The sequence below is a fragment of the Acyrthosiphon pisum genome, chromosome A3 (assembly GCF_005508785.2).
Source record: "Acyrthosiphon pisum isolate AL4f chromosome A3, pea_aphid_22Mar2018_4r6ur, whole genome shotgun sequence".
In the NCBI taxonomy this organism is placed as follows: Eukaryota; Metazoa; Arthropoda; class Insecta; order Hemiptera; family Aphididae; genus Acyrthosiphon; species Acyrthosiphon pisum.
This window is the reverse complement of record NC_042496.1, coordinates 13,285,478-13,310,138: the sequence shown is the minus strand read 5'-3', so window position 1 is coordinate 13,310,138 and position 24,661 is coordinate 13,285,478. Positions and strand designations below refer to the sequence as shown.

General features: G+C 31.9%; 2 protein-coding genes across 6 annotated transcripts in view; both read left to right on the top strand.

Annotated features, from left to right (window-relative positions):
- Positions 1–16,454, top strand: part of LOC100163469 — a 72,188-nt gene extending 55,734 nt beyond the window's left edge. For 3 of the 4 annotated variants that reach the window (XM_029491704.1, XM_008189583.2, XM_001946237.5), the window contains 10 exons: positions 116–299; positions 1,566–1,748; positions 3,919–4,026; positions 4,975–5,431; positions 7,584–8,030; positions 10,168–10,431; positions 11,300–11,680; positions 12,926–13,104; positions 14,210–14,397; positions 15,666–16,403. In XM_029491704.1, coding sequence (XP_029347564.1) covers positions 116–299; positions 1,566–1,748; positions 3,919–4,026; positions 4,975–5,431; positions 7,584–8,030; positions 10,168–10,431; positions 11,300–11,680; positions 12,926–13,104; positions 14,210–14,397; positions 15,666–15,951 — 2,677 coding nt within the window. In that variant the 3' untranslated portion in view covers positions 15,952–16,403. Of the gene's footprint in view, positions 1–115; positions 300–1,565; positions 1,749–3,918; positions 4,027–4,974; positions 5,432–7,583; positions 8,031–10,167; positions 10,432–11,299; positions 11,681–12,925; positions 13,105–14,209; positions 14,398–15,665 lie in introns of all 4 variants that reach the window. The other variant, XM_008189582.2, reaches the window with a different exon arrangement.
- A 4,463-nt stretch (positions 16,455–20,917) lies between these two features.
- LOC107884998 (zinc finger protein 107-like) lies at positions 20,918–23,648 on the top strand. Of its 2 annotated transcripts, XM_029491559.1 has the most exons (6): positions 20,918–21,186; positions 21,656–21,746; positions 22,706–22,766; positions 22,989–23,040; positions 23,106–23,322; positions 23,430–23,545. In XM_029491559.1, the coding sequence occupies exons 2-6, from the start codon at positions 21,668–21,670 to the stop codon at positions 23,435–23,437; spliced, it is 417 nt and encodes a 138-aa protein (XP_029347419.1). In that variant the 5' UTR covers positions 20,918–21,186; positions 21,656–21,667; the 3' UTR covers positions 23,438–23,545. The 2 variants fall into 2 exon arrangements, with proteins under 2 accessions (XP_029347419.1, XP_016663724.1); XM_016808235.2 differs by having other exon boundaries at positions 20,925–21,186; positions 23,106–23,648.
- Positions 23,649–24,661: the final 1,013 nt, after the last annotated feature.

The following is a 24,661-nucleotide window of genomic DNA, read 5'->3' as shown; positions in this document are numbered from 1 at the left end:
TCTGAGCGTGTCGTGTGTGTGGATTCTTATCCTGTATCTCAGTATATTTGTGGACTCGTGTGATCTATGCTTAACTTACAACTTATACTTATAAATCGTATGTATTTTGTTGCAGCGCAAACACTCAGATGGACAACGACGTCACGCCGGTTTACTTGGCCGCACAAGAGGGACACCTGGAAGTACTCAAATTCCTCGTGCTCGAGGCAGGTGGTTCGCTGTACGTCCGAGCCAAAGACGGCATGGCCCCAGTGCACGCCGCCGCTCAAATGGGATGTCTCAACTGTTTGAAATGGATGGTGAGTGTAACATTTTACCGCTAATATTGTACTCCGGTACTCCGATGAAGGCTCCACGCCCCAATGATACAATTATTTGGAATGTCTTATGTTATGTGTTACTATTATTATGTGAATTCGATAGCGTATCAGACGAAATAAATAAATAGAATAAATAGAACATAAATCATTTTTTCAACATATTTTTACCCATATAAAGCCATACCTAGTAGTTCTTAATTCCTGCAATATTAAAGTTGTTGACCTACTGCGCAATCAGTTATGCAGTTACATATAATATAATAATAAGTTTTACTATAATGTCAAACACTTTAACATGATTTATTATCGAACATTTATGTTACCAGCAGAGTTAGTTATATTATATTATAGTAGGAACTATATAGCCACTAGGTATGTACCTACCTACCTATATAATAAAAATTAAATGTGTGATTTTTTTTTTAATTTTCCTACAAAATATTGCGGAAGTTGTAGGTATTTGCACGTGAGATTTTTATATTTTATAACTATTCAACTTTCATAATAAAATCTAACTGATCTTTGGTTTCACGTAGTTTTTACGCTAACTAACATAATAATTAATAACTGTACAATAAAATATAATCACTATAATTAAAATGTTATACAAATATTTGTCTTTAAAACATATATAAAAGCGTCTTGTTTCATAACAAAATCATTATTTCCATTAAAATTCGGTGAAAGTCAAGTACTTACTTACAAGTTATAACAATACAAAAATCTAGAAGAGTTATAAAAACAAAATAGATGATATAATATTTTGATTTTAGGGAGTTGGTACGACTAGAATAGTATGAATCATTATTCATTATTTATTGAGAATAACAAGTTTTGATCAATCATCGCGAGTTAGCATTTTTCATTGATACATTTCTGCACCGAAGGTTTTGTGTGCATATTATAATAAACCTACAGATATATTAAGAATAACGCGTAATATTTAAAACACGAAATCGCTGTCTTTCACGTTTATATCGATGAACCTCGGGATGTTTCGTCATGGTTTCGACGGTCTCGGCGGTATTGTTATTCTTTTCATAAAATAGTTTCCGCAGATCTCGTCCAATTCTTTTTCTGGTGGATAATGCCTGATATATAATCGTGTGATGTTGTTTTTTTCTTTTTCGCATATAATAATTTATTAATAATTAAATTACAGTTATTATCACCCTTACCGAGAATTTATTATTATTGTTTTTTTTATAATATTATGCATTGTGCGCCATATGTGTGATTGAACAGGTTAGAGATCAAGGAGTCGACCCAAACCTCAGAGATGGCGATGGTGCAACAGCATTACATTTCGCCGCGAGCAGAGGTCACGTTGACACGGTGCGGTGGTTGTTGAGGCACGGCGCCAACCTGGTCGTCGACAAATACGGGAAGAGCCCAATCAACGACGCAGCGGAAAATCATCAGATGGAGGTGAGCAATACTTGTCCATTATATTATATTCAACGTTAATATATAAAATATTATATAATAATATTATGAATTGTTTTTACCATAACGAAGAGCGAACATTTTGCGAACTTGCCTGCCTTTATGTTCTCTGGTACTCTTTCCTTCGTACTTTCTTTTACCTTATAGGCGTATATTTGTTCAAGAAATCCAATAATAAAAATTGTCATTTAATAATCTAATATAAATGAAGCGTATACCTAATTATGTTTTAATTTTAATCAATGTTTGGTCAATTATGTTTAAGAATCGTCTTATTATACCTACCTACATTATATTGTTTCCTTTAATAATAAATCAAATTTTAACTATTGAAATTTTAAAAAATAGGTATGCTCAAAGGCAATATTTTTAAATTCTTGAATTTTTCTATACTACCTACATAAGAAGGCTCTTGTGGTGATACAAACTTCTATTTTTCAAATTACAACCCTTCTTTTGACTGGATGTCTGTAAATTATTCAATGGCTAATAATTATGGTATTACAATAGTACCTAGGTATATTTAAAAATTTAAAAATTCAGATTTTGAATAATTGCATTATATAAGGCAAAATATTAAATAAGTGGTTGAGCATGCTTGTATATTTATATACAATATATCATAGTATGATATTATAATATATTATAATTAAAAAATCATTGGTTTTAGAATGGACACTATAGTCCAAAAAAATAACAAAATAATTTAAGACATTGGCTTGTAACATCATAACTTTGAACCGAGCCAGTGACTTTTCTATTTTAGAAATGCATACCGCATACGAGAAAAAAAGTTCATGAAATATCAGTCTTATAAAGTCCGTAGTTGTTATTGTTGGTAATTTCCATTTTATCGTGACCCATCGACATCAATTCAATAACACAAATTCATTGATATCCGCGGTAGTCTATCATAGTCGATGGATCACGATGATAATTATTAGGTTTCGTGTGTGAGTTTGAAGGTGACGTGTGCGTATATCAATTTCTCTTTTATCGTTTTTCCGGCTATATGCATGTAACATAATATTATATGTCGAGGAAGGAACAATAATGTAATAATTATTATTGTAAGCTGTGTACCCAATTTTCTGCTGTTGCTCAGTGGCCAGCGCTGACACACGTCAAATGCTTCGGATGAGGTCACTGTAAATCGGCGTGTTTGGTGTATAAAATCAATTTCACGCACCGATAGTACTATTACTCGGCGTACTTACTACGGACGAACATTCGGCAATAACCTCTCGCCAGTCGTCAATTGGCATTGACCTATCGTCATATTGTCGTCTTTACTGTATTGTTTGACAACAATAATTTTTCAAATTTCCGATATCGTCGATGGTGGCGTCAAATGAACAAGGAAAACGTGTTTGTTCTCATCGTCCGGATAATTAACCCAATTAGTCAGCAGCTGCAGCAATGCAATGTATATTATTTCCGTGGCTCGTTAAATACCGCGACCGTGATCTTTAATATTTATATCGCTATTATGATGACCATGGGTGAATGATATTATAGTGATCATCGCACGGTGAAATCGACAACGGACATTTCGGTGTCGGCGCTGTTTGCGTTCACGTTCCAATAACCTCTTGATGCGATTCTCCAGCTGGTTGGCAACCTTCATCCATCATGGCCGGTGAAAGAACGATATAATGTTATGTATGAAACTGTATAACGTGAGAAAAATGAAAGCTCAAAACTTTGACAAACTATATAATATATACGTTCAATATTATAATAAATCTCCCCACCGTGCGTCGTAATATATAAATACCAAGCAGGAGGGGTACACTTACCCTAGAGTGCATACAATATTATAAATCGCAAGTATAACTACGCCCTAACATTTGTCCCATATAGACGTTTCGTAACGTGTGTATACTGTGTATAGGCCAAACGAAAAAAAAACATACGCACTCGATATGTCGACCGCAAATTAATTGCCGTTTGCATCATTTCTTACACGTAATACGTATAATATATTATATTATATTATACAATGTAGTATGTAAGTCTGACTGTTGTGAAACCCATCGATATATTTATATATATTATTATAATGTGATAATTCGTTTTGTATTGTATATATTGTACCGATACCCTTTCGAAATGTTAATAATGTAATATTATATCGTGTGTGTGTTTGCAGTGTCTAAACATATTGGTGCAACATGGTACGATGCCGGATTATCACGACGAGAAAAAGAACGGCAGGTTGTTAGGCTGTACGTGTCGAAAAGAAGAACCGAAAACACGAGTGAGTGTATTTTAATATAATATTATAAATAAATAATATTATAATTATATATTACATTGTGTGTGTTTGCGTCTTACGAACGTCTCTCTTCGTATGTAGGTATATTTATAATATTTGAGATGAAATAGAATAATATAATATATATAGAGTAACTGATCTATACTTAATATACAAACACAAATTAATAATTATACACCATTGCATTAAATTAGTATAGCTTGTAGCTACCTACATATTATAATACATCTCTGTGGACACACACTGCTGCTACTCATCCGTAACATCGCTGATATATGCAGATGAACGGCTGACCAGCTTCTATATTATACTTACATACATACAATTATTGTTATGTATTTTTTTAACTTTATATGTACGCACGCTTAACGTACGAGGTATACACACAGACGCACAGACCTTATAAAATCGTGCACGCGTTTAGTGCGATAATAATTATTATTGAACGCGTTTCAACGATTATAATATTATTATAAATCGCTATTAAAGCCAGTCAAACCTCTTACTAGAGTAAACACTATAAGAAGTATAGCCGACGGAATCTGAGATGACACCATCACTGCAATACTAGTTTCATCTTGACATCTAGCACGGCAGTTATTGATTATTGTACCAACTTGTGTGTCAATCTGTGTCACTTATATTTATTTTAATATATATCATCACGGCTTCGTATGTTTGTAGAATTGTTTTTGTTTGACGTTCGATAGACGCCTATAGTGTCTTCCCAGTTCAGTTATTTCTTATGCCGGATTGCAGAAAACATTTAATGAATCAATAGTGAGCTAATGGTCCCTTAAACAAGATTTAGTGGCCCGTTATTTGGTCCATTAAATGTTTAGTGAACCATTCAATTTAATAAATTGTTTATGCAATCCAGCATTAATCATCAAATTGCATTAATTGAATAATGTACACCCGTCATTACAGTGCTCGTTTGCCGATTGCGTCAACTATAAGAAGAGCCAGGAACCGTTTTACCTACATCCCCCGTCGGCGGTGGGCGGTCATCAGCTGCAGCAGCAGCAGCAGCAACAGCAACAACAACAACAACAACAGCAACAGCATAACGGGACCGGACGCGGCAAGGTGGCCGTCAAAGACGGCCTGTACGTCGTGAAAACGCCGACACCACCGCCGCCACCGATGCAACAGCAGCAGTTTTGCAAAGTCAACTCTGCGGCGGCAGTGCTGCAGGCCGTCGAACCGGTCAGACCGCCACAGCCGCAGGGACCGTTTTACCTGCACAACCCGAACGGAGTGATCGACGACCCGGTGAAGGACATATTCGCGACGGACAAGACCGCGGCAAAGACAACGTCGTACGTGACAACGGCCGCTCCTCCGCCGCCACCGCTGCCGGCCATTGGCCTCAACACCATGACCGGTAAGACGCGCTCTATTATAATATTGTTATTAACACGAGAGTGTGTTTATATGTATTATATTATAATATTTTAGTCGTCGTTAAATGTATATATCATTTTTTTTTATGACGGATTTTTTCGGTTTACACGTTTTACAATGCCGCCGCACGCGTAACGACATTTTAATAATAATAACATTCGAATACGTCCTACGTGCGAGCGCTGTCATATTTCTTTCCCAGATATGATATTATTATAACACATTACTATAATAGCAAAATACGATTAGGCGTGACCGGGTGACATCCGACCGATCAGGAGATTATTCATTATACACGTTGTCACTTCAATAAATAATTTATTATAATAAGTCGTTTTATTGAAGTTTATAAAAAAATTTTAAAAATGTTACTTTGGCCATAATAAGACTATATAATATAGTAAGAAAAAATTATTCGTGTACAAATAAAAATAAAATGATACCGTATAAAATATAAATATTATTATTAAAAATCTGGTGTTGGATAATAAATCAGGACATTGAGGACTTTAAAGAATAGTTAAAAGTAATACAACAGGATGATGATAATTAAAACAAGGAATGAAGTTGGAGGGAATAACAGACAGTTTAACAGTTGGTGAGAGGAATCGCATTTTAAATTATTTTATATTTGTGATAGAGCGGAGAGTATTGTTTTATTAAAATAAACAAAAAGAAACGAGCTGGGTAATTATATACCTACCTATCTAATAAGGATAAATAGAACACTATGAAATCTATCATTGTGCTATCTGAAAGATGGAGCTGTACACTAAAAGAAAGTAGTCTAAGGTAACTTCTACAACTTTAATTATACAGTTAAAAAATATAAAATCAAAAACAGATATGTTTGTAGTAGAATGAGATGTGATCGGCGGTCGGTAAATATATAATTTGTTAGGTACTCATTGTATGTAGTCAATAGCTATACTATACATCTATACCTTTGGGGCCAAAAGTATAGAGGAATTCATCCTTAAAAACAAAATTTATTAAACGTGAGGTATGAGTTTATAGTGAAATAAAAGTTGGACAAATTTATATTAATTAAATAATGTGATAAGACCATTAAATTTTAAAGTCTCAGTGCATTTGCGGGCACAACCAGTACTCGAAACGTTAACAAACGCTCAAGCAGAGTAATACGAACGTCGCAAATTCGACGCATTGATACGCCACATAAGTGTTTTTGAGCCTATAATATTTCTATAATAATATCGATCCATGTCGTAAAATCCAGAATACCGTCTGTCGTTTCATTGCAACGCATTTATCGTCAGTAAATTCATTCTCTAACGTCGTTTTCACGCATGGTATTCACTAGGCAAAAATATGCATTCGTTTATGGGTCGCCTATCGAGTATAGGCTGCAATTTTTTTCTAATCACTTTCGCGTTCTCATACGGCATACCTGTATGATAAACATGTAGTACCTATATAATACTAACGAATAACGTAATAAATAAACGATAACGAAGCTGTTCTACCGGTACACATTATATACATTTTCATGTGACCACTGTGCAAGCAATAATTAAAACGACCGTTTGCCGTTGAAAAAATACCAAGTTTACTGTTAAAATTCGAGAAATCGTAAAAAAAATAGACGTGGCCGATCGCGCGTTATAGCTACCTAATAAACTCACTTATCATAATAGGCAATTGTTTTCTGCGGCACGACGCGCGCGGTAAGAACATGCCGGCGTTATCTCGTCCGTCGGGTGCGTTATCTGTGTCGAGATAAGTGGTTAAACATATAAGTAAACAATAATAAATGAAAAACGGAAAAGGCGTCGCCGAGTGCGCACCAGTATAATATATCACATTTTAATATATTATTATATGAGTTGTTTGTTCCGCTGCAGTCGCCGTTTAGCGTTTACACGTCGCCGCCGACGACGACAATAACAATACCTAATCGTAATAATATTGTAACAACATGGTCGCCGTCGACCTTTGCGCGGCGATCTCGCCGTGCCCGTCGCGAATGCTGCAGCGGCACCGGTGGGCAGGCGGCGACAGGGACGGCGGCGCGGACGCCAGGCGTGACGTCGCGTCGCTGTCCGGTCCGGCCGGCACGTTCACACCACTAACGACGACGCCTCGGGCGCCCGATTTTTCCGTGTTCACAGTCAAGGTGGAGGTGCACAGCAGCAACAGCAGCTCCGGCGCCGGATCGGACGAGAACCTCAGCTCGTCGTCGTCGGATCGGGGCAGCGACCAGGGCACGGCGGCCGGTGAGAACGACTACGAGGACATTTACGAGGTGAGGCAGCGGGCCGAAGGCGTAGGTCTTCTGCACCACACGCAGCATCACCACCGTGGCAAAGAGTCCAAGAGCCCCAGCCGGGACTCGGGTAGCCACAGCCGGTCCGGATCCATGAGCTCCACGGGCAGCGGAGGCGGCGGCACAACCGGAGTCGTCGGTTCGTCCGTGGTCGTTCTCCACACTAGCAGTGGAGGTGGCGTCAGCGACGGCACGTTGGTCAACTCGTCGTGTGCGACAATCACCAACGTCACCGTCAACGGCTCGCCAGACATGAACGAGTGCTACGAGCCCGTCGGCGTAATGACGCCAGGTATGTAACGTTTATTGTGGTTTTAATTTTAATATTATTACGGGCCCTTCGTACATGCAGAGTACGATTCACAATCAAAGTTTACAGTATAAACATTACACAACGTCTTGCTATACGTCTTGACTTTCTTGATTTCGTTAAAAATTAAAAATAGTACCTACATTTGTATAATATTACCTTAACTATTATTGTTCTATCAAATCAGCATACGGCAGATGGTCTTTGTATATCGAGTCTGCTTATAGTAGTTATAGACATAATATACGTACATTTATCATGTTTATGTTATCAGTTATCACATTCGATGCAGGTCATTTTAATTCTATTAACTAGTTGATCCCCTATAATCACGTTATACATTTATACATATATTATTGAAAAAACAAATATTACAATGAAGATACATTTTGAGCGTTGCCGATTCGTGTAACTAATTTTCCATATTTGCCTAAAATTACATAATCATGTTATTTTATCATTATATTCAGTTCAGATTTTGAATGTTTAAAGCCATAAAAGTGATTCAATTATTCGGTGTCATGTACCTATAATTAATGATTTTAAAATAATAGGACAATTAGAAACATATGATTTGGCTTGTGTTTTATTTTCGATTAACTGCAACTTACTATTAACATTAATGCTTTATTTGCATTTGCATTTATGCGATGACGTGAATTGTCAGGATGTTTACGGTTGTCCACATTATGGTGAAGAAATGGTATTGGTACTAGGTGGACAATATTTTTCTTATTAAAAATATATGTATATTTTTTTTTCTATATAAACTGCTAATTGTTCCATAAAAATTGTTTTAACTACATTTTTTTTTACATATTTCTTTCTGATCAGAGATACTAATATTTGTAGTAAACACTGAATTTTATTTTTAATTTGTACATCCGTAATAATAATTATTTTCTATTTCTATTAGTGTATTATATAGAATTACAAGGGTTGAACCACTTAAAAGTTTAAACCACCTACAGCGTTAATAACCAGTTATTGTACTCTGATAAATTTGATTCTCGGATTTTCCTATAATAATATACCTTGTACAAAACATTTTATTGTATTCTGTGATTTTATCATTAAACTCCCATTTACTGTTGTCAGATCTGATTTCAAATCGAATGTATTGTACTTTCATATTCTTATCATTTAAATTTTAAAGTCACGGTAGTCGGTAATAATGATTTTTATAAATTTGTATAAATACTAAATTATTTACGTATTAGTAGCTTTACCATACTCGCTTGTTCAACCTAATTACCTGCCATAAATTGTAATCGTGATTTTATCATAAGATTTCACATTCATCTCCAAGGAGTTTCAACTTTCAAGGAAGTGCTAAAATCTAAAAGTAGAGTTTTTCGTTATAATTAAATTATAATATTATCTGCATGGTGTACCGAATGCTGCATGCAGTGTGAACTTAAATGGCATAACTGCATAGAAATTACAGCAAGACACGGTATGCTAATTATACAATGTATTACACAGACACTGATCATTTGGATCCTTTCTGATAAACATACAATGTGGGAATTTAAAATTAAAATTTATAATAGTGTATTATCAAATAGATCTGTATTCTAAAAAATAAGTAACTTTTTAAGACACAATTTCAGTGTTTGAATGTTGTAATCAGTGACATAGAGAGAAAATTAATTAAGGAGGTGGGTAATATTTTTAAATTAATAATATAGCGCGCATAAACAATATATTATACGCTTATACAAAAAGATCTGTAAAGACTAATACAACTTTTAATATATTAAATGAAATAAAACTTAAATTTTGAGTACCTACCTAGTTCAATGTTGAATTCTGTTGAAGAAGAATTTAACAACAAGTATTATATTATAATAATTTATATCAGTAAAAAAATTAAATTATACCACCATTTAACATTTATATGAATAAATGAACAGAGTTTTATGTAAATTTAAGTTTTTTCTTTGTTGGTAAGAGGTTAGAAGGCATTAGCGCCATTTTGAACCTCACATCAACCAACCGTATACTACGCCACTGGTTGTAATCTCTAGGTATATTATACCTAGTAGAAAAATAAAATAATAAATTGTGATCAAAATTAAAATCAAACGTGATGTCTTAATATTATGTATAATGACAGAGTCGGGAGTGTCGAGCGGCTCGCCGTCGGACGTGAGCCATTCGGCCGAAGACTCGGACCCGGAGCTGCCGGGCCAACACCACCATCATACGTTGCCGCTGCACGCGGCCGTTCACCACCACAAGGAACGGACGCCGCTGAAGCGCGTGGTGTCGGAACCGGCGGCGGGCGTGTGTCCTCCACCGCCCCCGCCCCCCATGCCCGTCAACGATTTCCACGGACAGGTGTACGTGTACGTGCAACAGCAGTCAGTCCGCAATTCGAGTGAGTGTTTTATAAAATCATAGGTATTATATTATTATTATACACCCGTCGAATAAGTAGTACGCGCGATGCAGGTAATAGGATTTCGCGATGGATCAGTTCTCGTCACGGGCTTGGCATAAAAAAAAAAATTGGATTCTATTTTGGCCAGCCGTTTTAGGAGTCAATAGTTTTATGCCTTCGGCCTCGTACCGCAAATAAAGACAATTTATAAACATTAAAAAGCTCAACATGTTTTTGATTTTTTCCAGTAGATATACCTAGTAATATGTTTGATTATTACTAACGTAATTATTGTTATGCTTAAATAGATGGATATTATTTTTGTTAATGCACAAAAAGGTATATTGATAATAAAAAAACATGGATTGGGTGGAAGGTGCGTTAACACGAATTTGTTAAGTAATTCAAGCTTATTGAAAAAAAATATTAAGTCCCCTCTAAAATTAGACCAAATCTCCTATATTACATGGTTCTTGAGCATATTAATTAATTTTATATTAAATTATTAATCATTATTTTTTATCATAATATATTAATCGACTTCTTACGAGTGCGATTAAATTAATTAAAAACGGTTTGAAAAAGTATAATCCTATACAAATCGGAGCGATTTCACTTGGCTTTCGCCAATTATCGACGTGTGCGCATGTATTAAGTATAGGTACCTACCTGCCTGTGTATGCTGCGGCGTTATCGCAGTTGTCCCGTGCGGTGCTCGTGTGTGCAAAAAGCGTGTACCCATAATGTACAGGGAAAATAAAATATGTAAAAAGCTTCACGCGCTATTAACCACCCACGGCACACATCTACCACCACCATCAGATAAAGCACGCACGGTCGGTAAGTCACATCTTATACTTCGCAGGAGAATCTTCGGATGGTGGAGGGGCGTTGGTTACGGCGATGACTGGACCTCAGCAACCAGCAGCGTTCATTCCACCAAAGTTCCCGGTCACGGGCGTTCATGACATAGGACTCATCAAACCCTCAGAGTACCTGAAGAGCATCGTCGGCAGCGGCGTGGGCGGCAATACCGGTGACCCGAACGAAGTAGTCAGGCCGGCGAACGTGCCTTTGCACAGGACCAAGTCCGAACTGTCGGTGGCCGTCCAACACCAACAGCAGCACCAGCAACAGCCGTTGGCCGCGATCAGCATACACGACTTGCACAGCGTACAGCTCAAAAAGACGCCAGGCACCGTGAAGATCATGCAGAACAACAATAACGAAGTGGACAAACAATCTGGTAAATATAATTGTTGTTCATCTTCGTATAAGTTATTCGTGTCCTTAATTATAATATTGAAATAAATTATAATATTATAGAACAAAATATTAAAATGTATCGACATTCCGAAATATTTTTGAGTACTAATGATTATAATACATTATTTCTCCAACTTCATACGTACGATTTTATAAATGCGAATCTAATTGAAAACTATACGAAACTATTCACAAATGTGTTATTATTGTTGTCGGTTTACCTCAATACATATATTGAATTTAGAATTTATTATTTATTTGGTTGTTAATCGAATACCTTACAACAAAAATGATTTTATTTATTAGGATTAAGTCTTTAGCTTTTCTTTTCAATAAATCACACAAATAGAATGTTACTATAGGTATAATATATTGACAAAAGAACGAATCGTAATTGAAATGAATGACTTATATTCTTCTCTTTCAGCATTTAATCTTTAATAATAATTACATTTATACATCCCACGGTGCTGTGAATTTTTTTTCAGTTTATAGAATCGTTTCTGTTGTATTATGATTTTTTCATGATGAGTGTTAATTATTTTTACGACCTGGTAGCTTTATTTCATTTCGAAATGCAACTGTTCATTACCAAAATTAAAACGGTGTTTCATTAAACTATGAAATATTGAGCTGACGCATAGTCACATAAATTAAACCCGTAACATCGAGCTGTGTTTGTACTTTGAGCAACACTTCAGAAATGAATCATTAAACAATATTATTAAAAAAACTAATTTTTCTTAGAATTATATGACAGAATTGAAGGTATGTGGTGAAAATGGAGTCAAATTTACCGAACAGATAAATTTTTTTCCATAAAATTCTATATGTACTTACTGAACGGAAACTTAAGTTGATATATCTGTCGGTATTAGTCTAATGTCAGCCTAAATTACATCGTGTTTTCGATAATAACAAATTATATTACTTATCAATGAAAAAATTATATCAATATGCAAATTTCAATGCATTTATACCGTCTATATCTAAATCCTATATTCATTCATAAACCTGTGTGGGTACACAATAATAATTGATTTCTTGGAGAATGTTGTACACTGGAATTAGTTTTTGTATCATATCAATAAAGTCCGACAATGTAATAACAAAGCGTGTAATTAGACAAATATTACAATAACAATGTTGTGGGAATGGTTTATAATTTCTTCGGCTTTCACTGACTCGTCTGATATGTGTGTTATTACTTATTGTGTTTCATTAGGTGCTGTGCCTCCGTTACAAGCACAAAGGCAAGATCTGATAGCAGAATTAAAAATGTCCAAAGATATTAATGGCATTAAAAAGATGAAAGTGGAAAAAGTCAAAATGGACGAGATGAGCGAAAAACAAAAAATCAACGAGATCACCAAACAGTTGTCGCCTGACAATATCATAGATCAGGTACCTATTTGGTTATATAAAATATTATAATTAATATATTATTAAAATTATAATAGAATATTTAATTAATATTATAGGTACGTATAATTATAATATTCGTATTCGAAATATTATCGGTTACATTGTCTAATCTTACTAGGGGCTACCGATTTTAGTTTTTTTTCGGGTTAATGGTAATCACATATTTATTAGTTTTGATAATATATCCTTTATTCTAATTACATGTATCTTCAAAAGTACTTCTTTCTGAATACTAGATATATTATTATTCTATATTTACATTCAATATTGTAGCTATACCTAAGTGTTACAAAATATTAATTACTCACGTTCTAATAATTATTAAGTTGCATGAATTAAAAACAGGTTGATTTCTAACCGTAGGTAATCAATTTTATTGCACTATATTTCTATATTAATTATATGTTTCCGAATGATTCGATAACCTAAGAAAATACAAGATTACGGTTGATAGAAATTTTCAACTTTTATTTACTAAAATAGAAAAATTATGGTTCATATAATAATTCTTACCATTTTTTATTTATTTATAATAAAATAATAATAGGTACTATTATACTGTTTTTAATTTATGATTTAAATTCTGCAGTTAAACATAAAATATAATATAAGGAATTTCAAATTTTAAAACATTAATCTGATATATGTTGTACCCACACCGTCAATCATAATCGTGACAACACCAATAGGATATTCAATCGCCATTCCATTTACACGCATTTCACTCTAGGCATAAAAATATCTGAAAGCTGTAGGTATTATACGCGATTTCACCTCATGTTAGACATCAAGACGGGCAATGACGTTATTTTTCGTGCGATTCTCGTCGGCCGTTAATTACGTTATGTTTCTAATTAATTATAATATATTATGTTTGGGGTCGGCGGAACTCGTTTATCATTTGAAACATATTCGTTTACCTGTATTCTATATTACAATAATTAATAACTATAATATCAACTAGGTAGTCTATATAAATAATAAATAGGTAAATATGTTATTATTTTGTATGTGTTGCGCACTTGCATGGTAGCTGACAACATTTCAAAAATATTTATTTATATTGTAAATGTTTATTTTATAGATCCCGGAAAAGGACGCCAACGGTAATGTGATACCCGCGTGGAAGCGTCAGATGATGGCTAAAAAGGCAGCGGAAAAAGCACGAAAGGACATGGAGGAGGAGCTTAGCCGGCAGGCCGAGGAAAAGCGTTTGCAATCTCTACCGCCGTGGAAACGGCAATTGATGCAAAACAAGAGACAAGACGACAAGTACGTTTTTGAAAAATTGTTGAGTCTATTGCTTAGTTATTCGTTTCGACAGCGTCTAATTATTAGTCACTGAGATAATTGGTTGGTGTAGAAATTGTCGTCACGGTTTGATTTCCCGCGAGTGCATAGCTGTTGTTGTTTTCTCTGAAAATATAGCCAGTCTTTACCTCTTCGTGTGTGTGTGTGTGGGTGTGTGCGTGTAAGGTATGTCTGTGAATTAAAAATTAAATGTAATAACTAATTGTCTTTAATAAATTTAAACTGCTAATATATTTTAGCGTCATTAATTTTTCAATTCGGTGTTTGAACAAATTCAATTTTGATATCAATATTTTAATGATAATACATCATCCATAAGTTGAAAATAATATTAGTGTTTATTGCATAATGCATACCCACGCAATTTACATACTAATCCACATTCGAAGAGTTCGAGAGTACACGTCAAACAAGATACATTATCACATTTTCAATAATTTAATAAAGCTTATTTTATATCCGAGTTAATCTGTTGAGGAATACTTCCAATAAAATTAATTACGGCTATTTCCCAAGACAAACAACGAGATTATAAATGTTTGCACTGCAGAACAGAAGTATATTACAGTTTAATAGTTACTTATTAACTATTTCTACTATTATTTGATACAAAAATTACAATATGAATAGCTCTTAGTAAATTATAGTATATAGTTTATAAAAAACTACAAGGAACAAACGTTTTATATAAACTTATAAGCTATACGAATTACAGGAAAGCTTACCCCTTCTTTCGCCTAAAAATAAAATGAAAGAGCCGATGTGTGTTTTAATTTTTAAATAAATTCTCGCTGCTGCCCGATAATTGACTTACTACTGAGAACAATTTTCTATCAGTAATATATTATAATATAAAAAACAAATAAAAATAAAAAATAAAAATGACATTTCTAGTTGCTTACATTTTAATCGAATTTCCTACTTGGTCTGTCCATAATCCATTACACCAGGATCTGCACTATAAGTTATAACTATCTATATCAAATATAATATGGCCTGGTAATGACTTAAAAAGAAAGGTTGCAAACATTTTGTCACTATTGATTAAAAAAAAATAAATTACGTACCTAATGGGTATCAAGGGAGAACTGACACTGTGGTATAGCAGTAGAGTGTACACACATTGTATTTTTATGATCGGTCAGCCATAAAATATGACTTATCTGAAAATAAAAAATGTCAAGTGGTTTCGTTGCATTTTCACTAACAGAAAGTTGTTGTCTGCTTAGGCTGTCGACCAATGGGAAACCGCCACCAGCTTTCGTGGGCAAGGTGACGTTTGCCGAATCTGCGGCGGACGGTCAAAACAAGGAAAACGATCAGCCGGCAGTGGAAGATGAACCAGTGGCGGAGACGGACGAGAAAACTACGGCGCCACAGCTTCCTTCGCAGCCACAGCAAAAAGTCTCCAACAACAACGCAAAAGACTCCGACGGCGACGAGGGTCTTGCCAAAATCATTCCATGGAGAGCTCAGCTGAGGAAGACCAACAGCACTCTTAATCTTTTAGAGTAATATACCGCCTATATATACGCAATACTGTTCCATATTATTATTATTTTTATTATTTATATACATATTATACTTATAATTATTAATTTTATTATCATATACATATATAGATATAATATACTTAAATAATATTTATAATTTATACGATACACATCATATATTGTATACTATTTTATTATAAACGTTGTCTTCTCTATGCTGTTAATGATTAAAAACAAAAATTCACAATAATAATTGTGCGTTAACGTTAAGGACCAGATTCAAGCGTATAGGCATATTATATAGTATAGTTTTATATATTATACAATGTACTACAATATAATATTATTTAAACTATAATGTCTTATGTCTACATTAATACATTAAAGTATCTATGTACGATGTTCTAATATATTATTCTCACGCGCTGCATGTTTAAATAAACCCTAAGACATTGTTGTTTTTTTTTTACTTTACTTAACTTATTTTGTATACTCTCAAAATATAGAATATCAATTTCCATTTGACATCGTGTATGTGAGTTTTCGTCATCCTTTTCTCGATAAATAAATTATAAATTTTGTGTTTTTGAATTGCCTCGTGTGCTAAAATGAATGGTATCTATAGCTGGTGCCTGATATTCTGCTACTGCTATACTGCTATACCTATTATGTATTCTACGAGAATGGGCAAACCCAAAAACATAGCTTAAATTTATAAAAATAACAGCTGTACCTATAGACACCTGGCTTTAAAATATTGCGCCCTGGTCACAAGTGAATTCATATTGACATATTGATTATTTCGGGACATAATATCTGAAAATGATTATGATAATATGTATTTGAAAATAGAATAAAAATATTCAGTTAAATATTTAATGTAACAGAATAATAAGCATAAAAAGTTGGGTAAGTGGATGTCGCCGTACAGTAGGTTACAAGTGGGTCACTGTAATGGATGGTGTTAAATTTGAATTCAATGATATAATACCATTCTATAAGAAAAACGATTCTGTGCGAAAACGGTCAGTCAGCCTACTATGATGATATTATATTAATGTGACTAAAGTAATTTATATATAACCTATTTACGTGGAACCTTGTTTTAAATTTTCAATCCTTAGCTATAAAAGTTGAACATTTTATAAATTGCTGACTACAAAAAAGAAAATCGTTACATGAGAAATCGAGTAAATATTAAATGTCGTAAAAATATGAATTTCAAACGCTCATAAAAATTTAATTTGACTTTCTTGAAGACGTTTTTTTTTTTTTGAAAAAGGTAGGCAAACTTATGAGGAATCTTGTATTACATTTTCAAATCTTCGATTTAAAAATAAAATATTTCATGAATCTAGCTCAAAATAATTTGCAAATTTTTGTCATTTTTACGTAGTTTGTTAATATTTAAACAAAAAAAATTGTGACTATGAATTTTTAATTTTTTTTTTCATCTACCTTTGAAACAATATACTAGGAGCCTTCTAATTTTCAAGCTTTTTTAACCCCCCTCCCCCAAAGTACCAACTAAATTCACTTTCCTATCAGAAAATATACTGTTGAAGAAAATCCAAGCATTTTTACTGTCCTAAAAGGTGATGACAGACACAAAAAAAAAAAACAAATTATTGTAAAATCAATACATTCATCGCTTCGCTCAGAATCTAAAATTATTTTAGGCGCCTACTATTATAAAAGTTTAATTTGTTCCGGAGTTACCCGCAATATTGTACAGTAATTCAGTTTATTAAGGTAATTTATAGAGCAGCGGTTCCCAAACTTTTGCAACCACGGCAACCTCAGGAAAAAGTTTCGGGTTTCGTGGAACGCCAATATCTATAAAACAAATATTTTATAATTTATAGCAATATTATTGTTTTGCGCCAATGCAGATCCTGCAAATATGACGGTTGTCTGCACTGACTTGCGAAGTGTCGAGGACGGGAAGATTACCCAGATGTATATGTATATGCTAATAAAAAAATACTAATTGCACTTATAATGGCACTGAGCGCACAGTCATATAATAATTGACAAATATGCAAAACAATAATTTATAACTGATGCAGGCGTTTACCCGCTTTTTTTAACTTAATAACATTATAAAATGTTATCTGAGCGAATGACAGTGCGCAGGTCAAGTTTTACTGTTTTAGCAATGCCAGTGTACCTTTATTCTCTACACAAATGGTGAAGCCAGTGTCGTATTTACGGGGAGGGGGATATGATGGATGGATCCCCCTTTTCTTTTTACTATTTTGCGTCTTAACTCTTAAGGAAATGTATGACTAAGCGAGTATGTTTTCTAAGATATAGAAAAAAATTAACGTCAAATATTGATTACTGCAATAATAATTAATTCTGATTCTGAGAAATTAAACATGGGATAGCTGGTATTCTAAATATTTATAGGTACTATTTATTAGGTATGTATAATAAATTAATATAATATAAGCAATTACACGCACCACCATAAAATGTTTAGAACATAATATTTATATATAATAATAACGTTAATCACCTTTCTAGTCTTTAAAGTTTAAATTCTGAATAAAATAAATAAGAAGTATTATCACAAAATCTTAATTACGCCACTGCGCTACGCACAACGAACTCACGCTATCTCTTTAGCGTTGCATGGTTTTTTTTACTGTTACGTCTGGATGTGCGACATGGGCGGAACTAGGGAAATTTTTTCTGGCGGGGGGAGGGGGGGCTAAAACTGTATCACTGTATCAGTAGCACAAACCTTGATGATTAATATTTTAAACTAAAATATGATTAAAAACTGGGAGGCAGCTACAGATAGAATTTACCCCCCCCACCCCTATTTGCACCTATGCTAGCGTTTTATTTGTTTTCACTCAGATCTATAACAACATGTTTAAGGAATACTATTTTTGAGAGTTGGACTTTGGACATATTATTTACCTAATCTAAACCAAACTCTGACACAAACAATATTTAATTTCTATTTAAATATATAATATAGGTACAAATTACTATTTTTATTTTTGAAATCAAGACTGTCAAGTAATTAAGAACTTACAAACATAACCTAACTCTACTCTCAAAACAATTGTTATTGAAAACTTATTAAATAATATTATAATAATATAATCGGAGGACGGAGTGGCCGAGCGAACTACGGCGTCGGTTCCGACGCGTACCGTCGTAGGTTCGAATCTCGACCACGGGCGGTTTTTCTCTCTGGGCAGACAAGTCAAAGTGTCAGCAGGCTAGACTTTAGAGAGAGGCCGCCATTGCCCGACCGCAGGTATGGTCATAACCTATACGGGTGCCCAGTGGCGCAAATAGGGGGGGGGCTTGGGGGGCTTACCCCCGCAAAATCACTCAAAGCCCCCTCAAAATATAATAGTATACCATTTTTAAGAGTATGTGCCTATAAATTATAATTTTAAAAAAAATGCGTTGGGGCTTGAGCCCCCCTAAACATTTTTCCTATTTGCGCCACTGCGGGTGCCCAATTCGAAATTCTGCCAAAAACAAAAAAAAACACACGTGTTTACCAACCTACAAACAAACAAAAACAGCCAATGGCCATAGACCATAGTTGCTGTACTTAATGATCAATAAAAAAAAATAATAATAATAATATAATCTACTTGTATTATAAAGTAAAAATTTGCTTATACAATTTTAATCCAAAACATTGGTTGGTTTTAACGAAGGGGCAAAAATCATAATATGTTATTATTATTATTATTATTATTATTATTATTATTATTATTATTATTATTATCGATTAGTAAATTGTTAAAATATAATTTATGATAAATAAAATAAATGTAATATTTATTGCTCATAATGGTAGGTAAACATAATGTAATGAAATAACTAATACATTTTTATAAAATTGAACCTTATCTTGAACAGTTCAATGTGTTTAGATACTCATTTATTGTAGAAACATGGTTTCAAAAAAATGATTTATTGATCTATTTACTTTATTTCATTATTTGTATCTCAATATTCTTTTATAAAATATTGCAATATATTGGTATATTACTTGACTTTACAGTTAATCAGGAGACCGAAGTTAGGGAGATTAAATTGAGGCCTCAATAAATTGCACTTACAATCGACATAGGGACGCGGAACTCGATACCTATACAATTTAATATAAATAATATAATATGCTTTTGAACGCTTAGGTTTGTATGGACTATGGACTGAGACGGTTGATTCGGCTTTGTGCTCGAGCCCTTAACAGTTGACACTGTACTTGTATTGTTGGTATTTGGTGGTATCTTGGTCCCCGAGGTCTTCGGACTCGTTCTCTATGAAATTGGAAATCAATGACAGACACGATGTACCGCATTCAGTGTCATCTTTGCTAAATAATATTATATAATTATCTATGGATATACATCATATTATGGCTAATATGAGAACTATGATCTGAGCGTGTGCGCTGTCTGGATACAAATCACGATTTAAGATAATATTATACATCTTTATATATTAAATCGTTTTACAAAGTAATACCTATAGTAAATCAATGATAATATTTAATCATAGACATTAATATACTGAGTAGGTACCTATAACACCATTTATAATAAATGGTAATAGTAATTTTGTGAATAAATTATTTTGTACCTATTTATGTATAATGTGCATAGAGTAATTATTATAATTAAGTACCTACCTAATTATAAATTACTCTATGATAATATGTCAGTCATTATAATAAAAGTTAATAATATTTATAGACTCATAAACTACGATACCTATTTAATATTGTGATCCCTATAGTGTATTAGTATAATAATCATAGTTTTATTTTATAAAAAGGTCAAGCTGTGAATTATATATTTTAATATTTATATTATGTGTATAACAACATTTTCCGTTTTATTTATAGACTTGTTAGTTGTTAAGCTTATTATTCTATGGAGTATGGACCGCGGTACTAGATTGATAAGGTGTCATTGATAAAATATACAAATAATACAAAATAGTAAACACAAATAACATGTTTTTGGGTTATGACCTATATGATTACAAATTAGTAGGTAATAATTAATGTGCTTAGTAAATTTTTAAATTTTGGTATCGTTTAGATGTAAGGAAAACGATAATAATTTAATTTGTAAATGTTTAATCATATTTAATTATTAATAATTCTCATCTGTTGACTTTTTATTTACACCTCGATTTTTCTCACTTCTCTGTTCTTTGTACTACCGTATACTATATAGTGTCTACCACATAACACTGTATAATACATAAGGTAAGTCGGTACCTACTTCAATTTAGTATTATTATTTGTACCTATTGTCACGAAAATAAAGTTAGGTACCTACTAGAAACAAAGAATTTATTATTCTATATTGTAGTATTGAACTACCTACCATTGATTAAAATATACACTTAATCAATGGTTATACTATTTAAATTGAATTCTTTTAAGAAGAATGTATTTGATAGAAATAATAGCACAGATTTGCAATATAACATGTAACACTTACAATGTACCATAGGTAATTATTGTAACAAACTAGGTACCTAAGTAATATCCAAGAATTAAGGTAGGTATATAAAATTCTTTATAGGATCTTCATTTTTAGCATTAGTAACAAATAATCTTCTTTAATTTATTTGCATTATTATTCATTTAATATGTTCTCTAGGTAATTACTATATTACTTTCTATATAGTGTAGGTAATTAAATTGTATAATTTACATTATATGATTGCAGATTGAGAAAAAAATGGCAATTAAAGATGATTTCGTATCAAATATAAGAAGAAATGAAATCCGTACCCGCAAGAAAGAAAAAAAAACCAAAGGTCCTTAATTACTTATTATTTTTAATATTTTATGAGTACCTATTAAATATCTGAAAATATATTGAATAATAGTACCTGATAAAATGCTATAGTTTTACGTTCAAATTAATTAATTAAAATATTAGAGTCCTAAATAGCAAAGTACATAACTGTGTGAGACAGGAGACAAAATTTGTTAAATAAATAATAATCTAATATAGGTAGGTAGCAGTGCCTAGCCCTGTCTTTGGACTAATGGGTCACATTCAAAAATTATAAAGGAATTACATGCAACCAGCTTAAAAATAAAATTGTTTGAAAAAAAAACTTATTTTATTTAATATGATAAAATAACAATTTTAATTTTACCTTAACACCTATGTTTATTTAATAATTCAATTCAACTTTTAAAGTTATAATTTTACCTACCTAGAATAAATAAATAATTATTAGGGTAATATTTATTATACAACTAAAGGCATGATAAAATTTAAAAATAAAATGCCTAATATTTTTTTTTAATTTTTACAGTACAATTGATTATGGTTGTCATTAGTAAATGGTTAGGTTAGATTGTCATGGGCATCTGCTATGTGTGTGATTGATACAGGTTTTTAATTTTTTCATGTGAGAGTAGGTTTGTTTACATATTATGTATGTAGATCTAAACATCATATTTAACTACTTTGCAGCTATATTCTTTATATAATAAAGGTGATACCTAACTTTAATGAGTTTTTAAAAATATCTTGAAACTGTTAATCTGATATTTTAATTTGAAGGAATCAATTTTTTTTTTATATATTTTATACAAATGTTTAGAGATTTAAAAATAATTGATTCAATTATTATTTAAAAACAATGTTAAATAATAAAATGATTAATTTAAGAGACATGGAAATAATTTATTTTTTGTACCAATCCCCCTATAGACAATTTAATTTGTTTAATTAATTATAACTGCTTTTTTTAATGTGTAGATGCTACTACTCATACCGCTTCTTCAAAAAATTCAATAGATGATGAAGAGTTTACATTATTGTAAGTTATTAAATTAATAACACATTTTATAGACTTTCAAAATGCACATTATAATACATTGATTGTATATTTTAGTTGTAAAATATTATGCCTTTTTTAAATAATTGTGTGTACTTTTACTTGTAATTTGTATATTTACTATTAATATATTTTGATAGGTAACATTTCTTGATTTTCATTATGTATATACTTTTTTTATTAAATAATAACTGTTGATTTTAGATTAAAAACAATTGTAAAAAAATTGAAGAAAAAAAATAAAAAAGCAAATAAGGTTAGTATTCATATTTGACTAAAATAGAAAATTATTAATTTTTTTAATTTTTTTATTAATTTTAGAAACAATTAAAACATGGAAATGTGTCTAATTTTACCAAAGATGATGAAGTAAAATGCAATGTATGCAAACAGTTATTCTCAAAAAACTATTTTGCTATTCATATGCAATCTCATAATGCTTCTTATAAATGTGATATTTGTGACAAGAAATTTTTTTACCTTTCAATATTTAATAGACACAAAGCAACTCACAAACATGATATGGTAGTATATGAGTGTAAGTTATGCGATAAAACATTTAGAAACCCTAGTAATTTATCCAAACATGATACACTTCATGAACAAGAAATTATAAAATGTTTATTTTGTTTTAAAACATTTAAGCATTTTGATGATTTTCTGGACCACATTAATATGTACTCATTTGACAAACGTTCTAAAAGTTTGACTAATCACATAAAAATACACAGTGAAGACATACACTGTTTATCATGTTGTACATGTAAAATGAGTTTTGCAGAGCGTGATACAATTATAAAATACATCACCTGATACATTTCATCAAATAACTAATATTATTTTGCCAATCAAACAATATCTATATTATATCATGTTTAAATAAAACATGATATTAAGTGTAATATATTATGTATGGTAATTTTATTTTTTTTACTAACTATTTTTATTTTAAAGTCGCTAATTTTATACATTTGTAATTTTTTCAAATATTATACACGGATTATTTTGACTCATCTTTAATATTAATTGATTTATGTTATAACTTACAGTATTATAATACTTAAGTATAGTATTTATTTATCATTTGTTAACAAAATTAACGTTTTAACTTTCAATTATACAATACTCCATTTTTATATAAGTACCTAATGTTAAAAAACTCAATATTCCTAATAGAAATAATAATATGAATTTTAGAATCTTAACTGTTTAATTATAATAAACATGTTTATTTTACTATTTCTGACTTCTGTAGTTTTTATTTGAAAATCAAATGAAAAAACCAAGAAAGTTGGTCTGCTATATTGTAGGTTTTTAGTATGAACAAAGTCACAAAGATATTGATGATAAAATATGATCTTAGTTCATGCCGTTCATGGTCTGATTCTGTATTATTTATACTCTGTGGAGTGTAGATGGAAATAATTCAGAATATAACATACATCTTTAGATTACATGAACCAAAATATATACTATTTAGAATGAGAGATTTCATTTTATAACTCATATAAAATTGAAAACTAGAGTGAGTTATTAAGCAATTAAGGCTATAATTTATCGATTATATTCCATATTGACCACACTACATCAGTCACTACTCACTGTAGAAACTCTGTCGAGCTCAACACTTAATAGATTAATAATACATTAATAATATATTTTGTTTTTATTATAAATCTACATCCTTCAATCTATAACATCATTATAAATAAAAATATCAAACCATAAATTTATCAAAAGCAAAATTTAAAGTGTTGTAGGTACCTACAATTGATATATAAAGAAGAAAGACTAAAATGTTTACAAATGATCATATTGTTGCGTACCTACCACAATCGTTGAATAGATAATTTATTAATTTTCTTTGAACTTAAGTA

Bases quoted from the DNA above. Each gene is read 5' to 3' on its own strand.
- LOC107884998 (XM_016808235.2), top strand. From the start codon at position 21,668: ATGGCAATTAAAGATGATTTCGTATCAAATATAAGAAGAAATGAAATC. The intron at 22,767-22,988 runs GTAAGTTATTAA...TGTTGATTTTAG, and splicing joins GATGAAGAGTTTACATTATT to ATTAAAAACAATTGTAAAAA. The intron at 23,041-23,105 runs GTTAGTATTCAT...TATTAATTTTAG, and splicing joins AAAATAAAAAAGCAAATAAG to AAACAATTAAAACATGGAAA.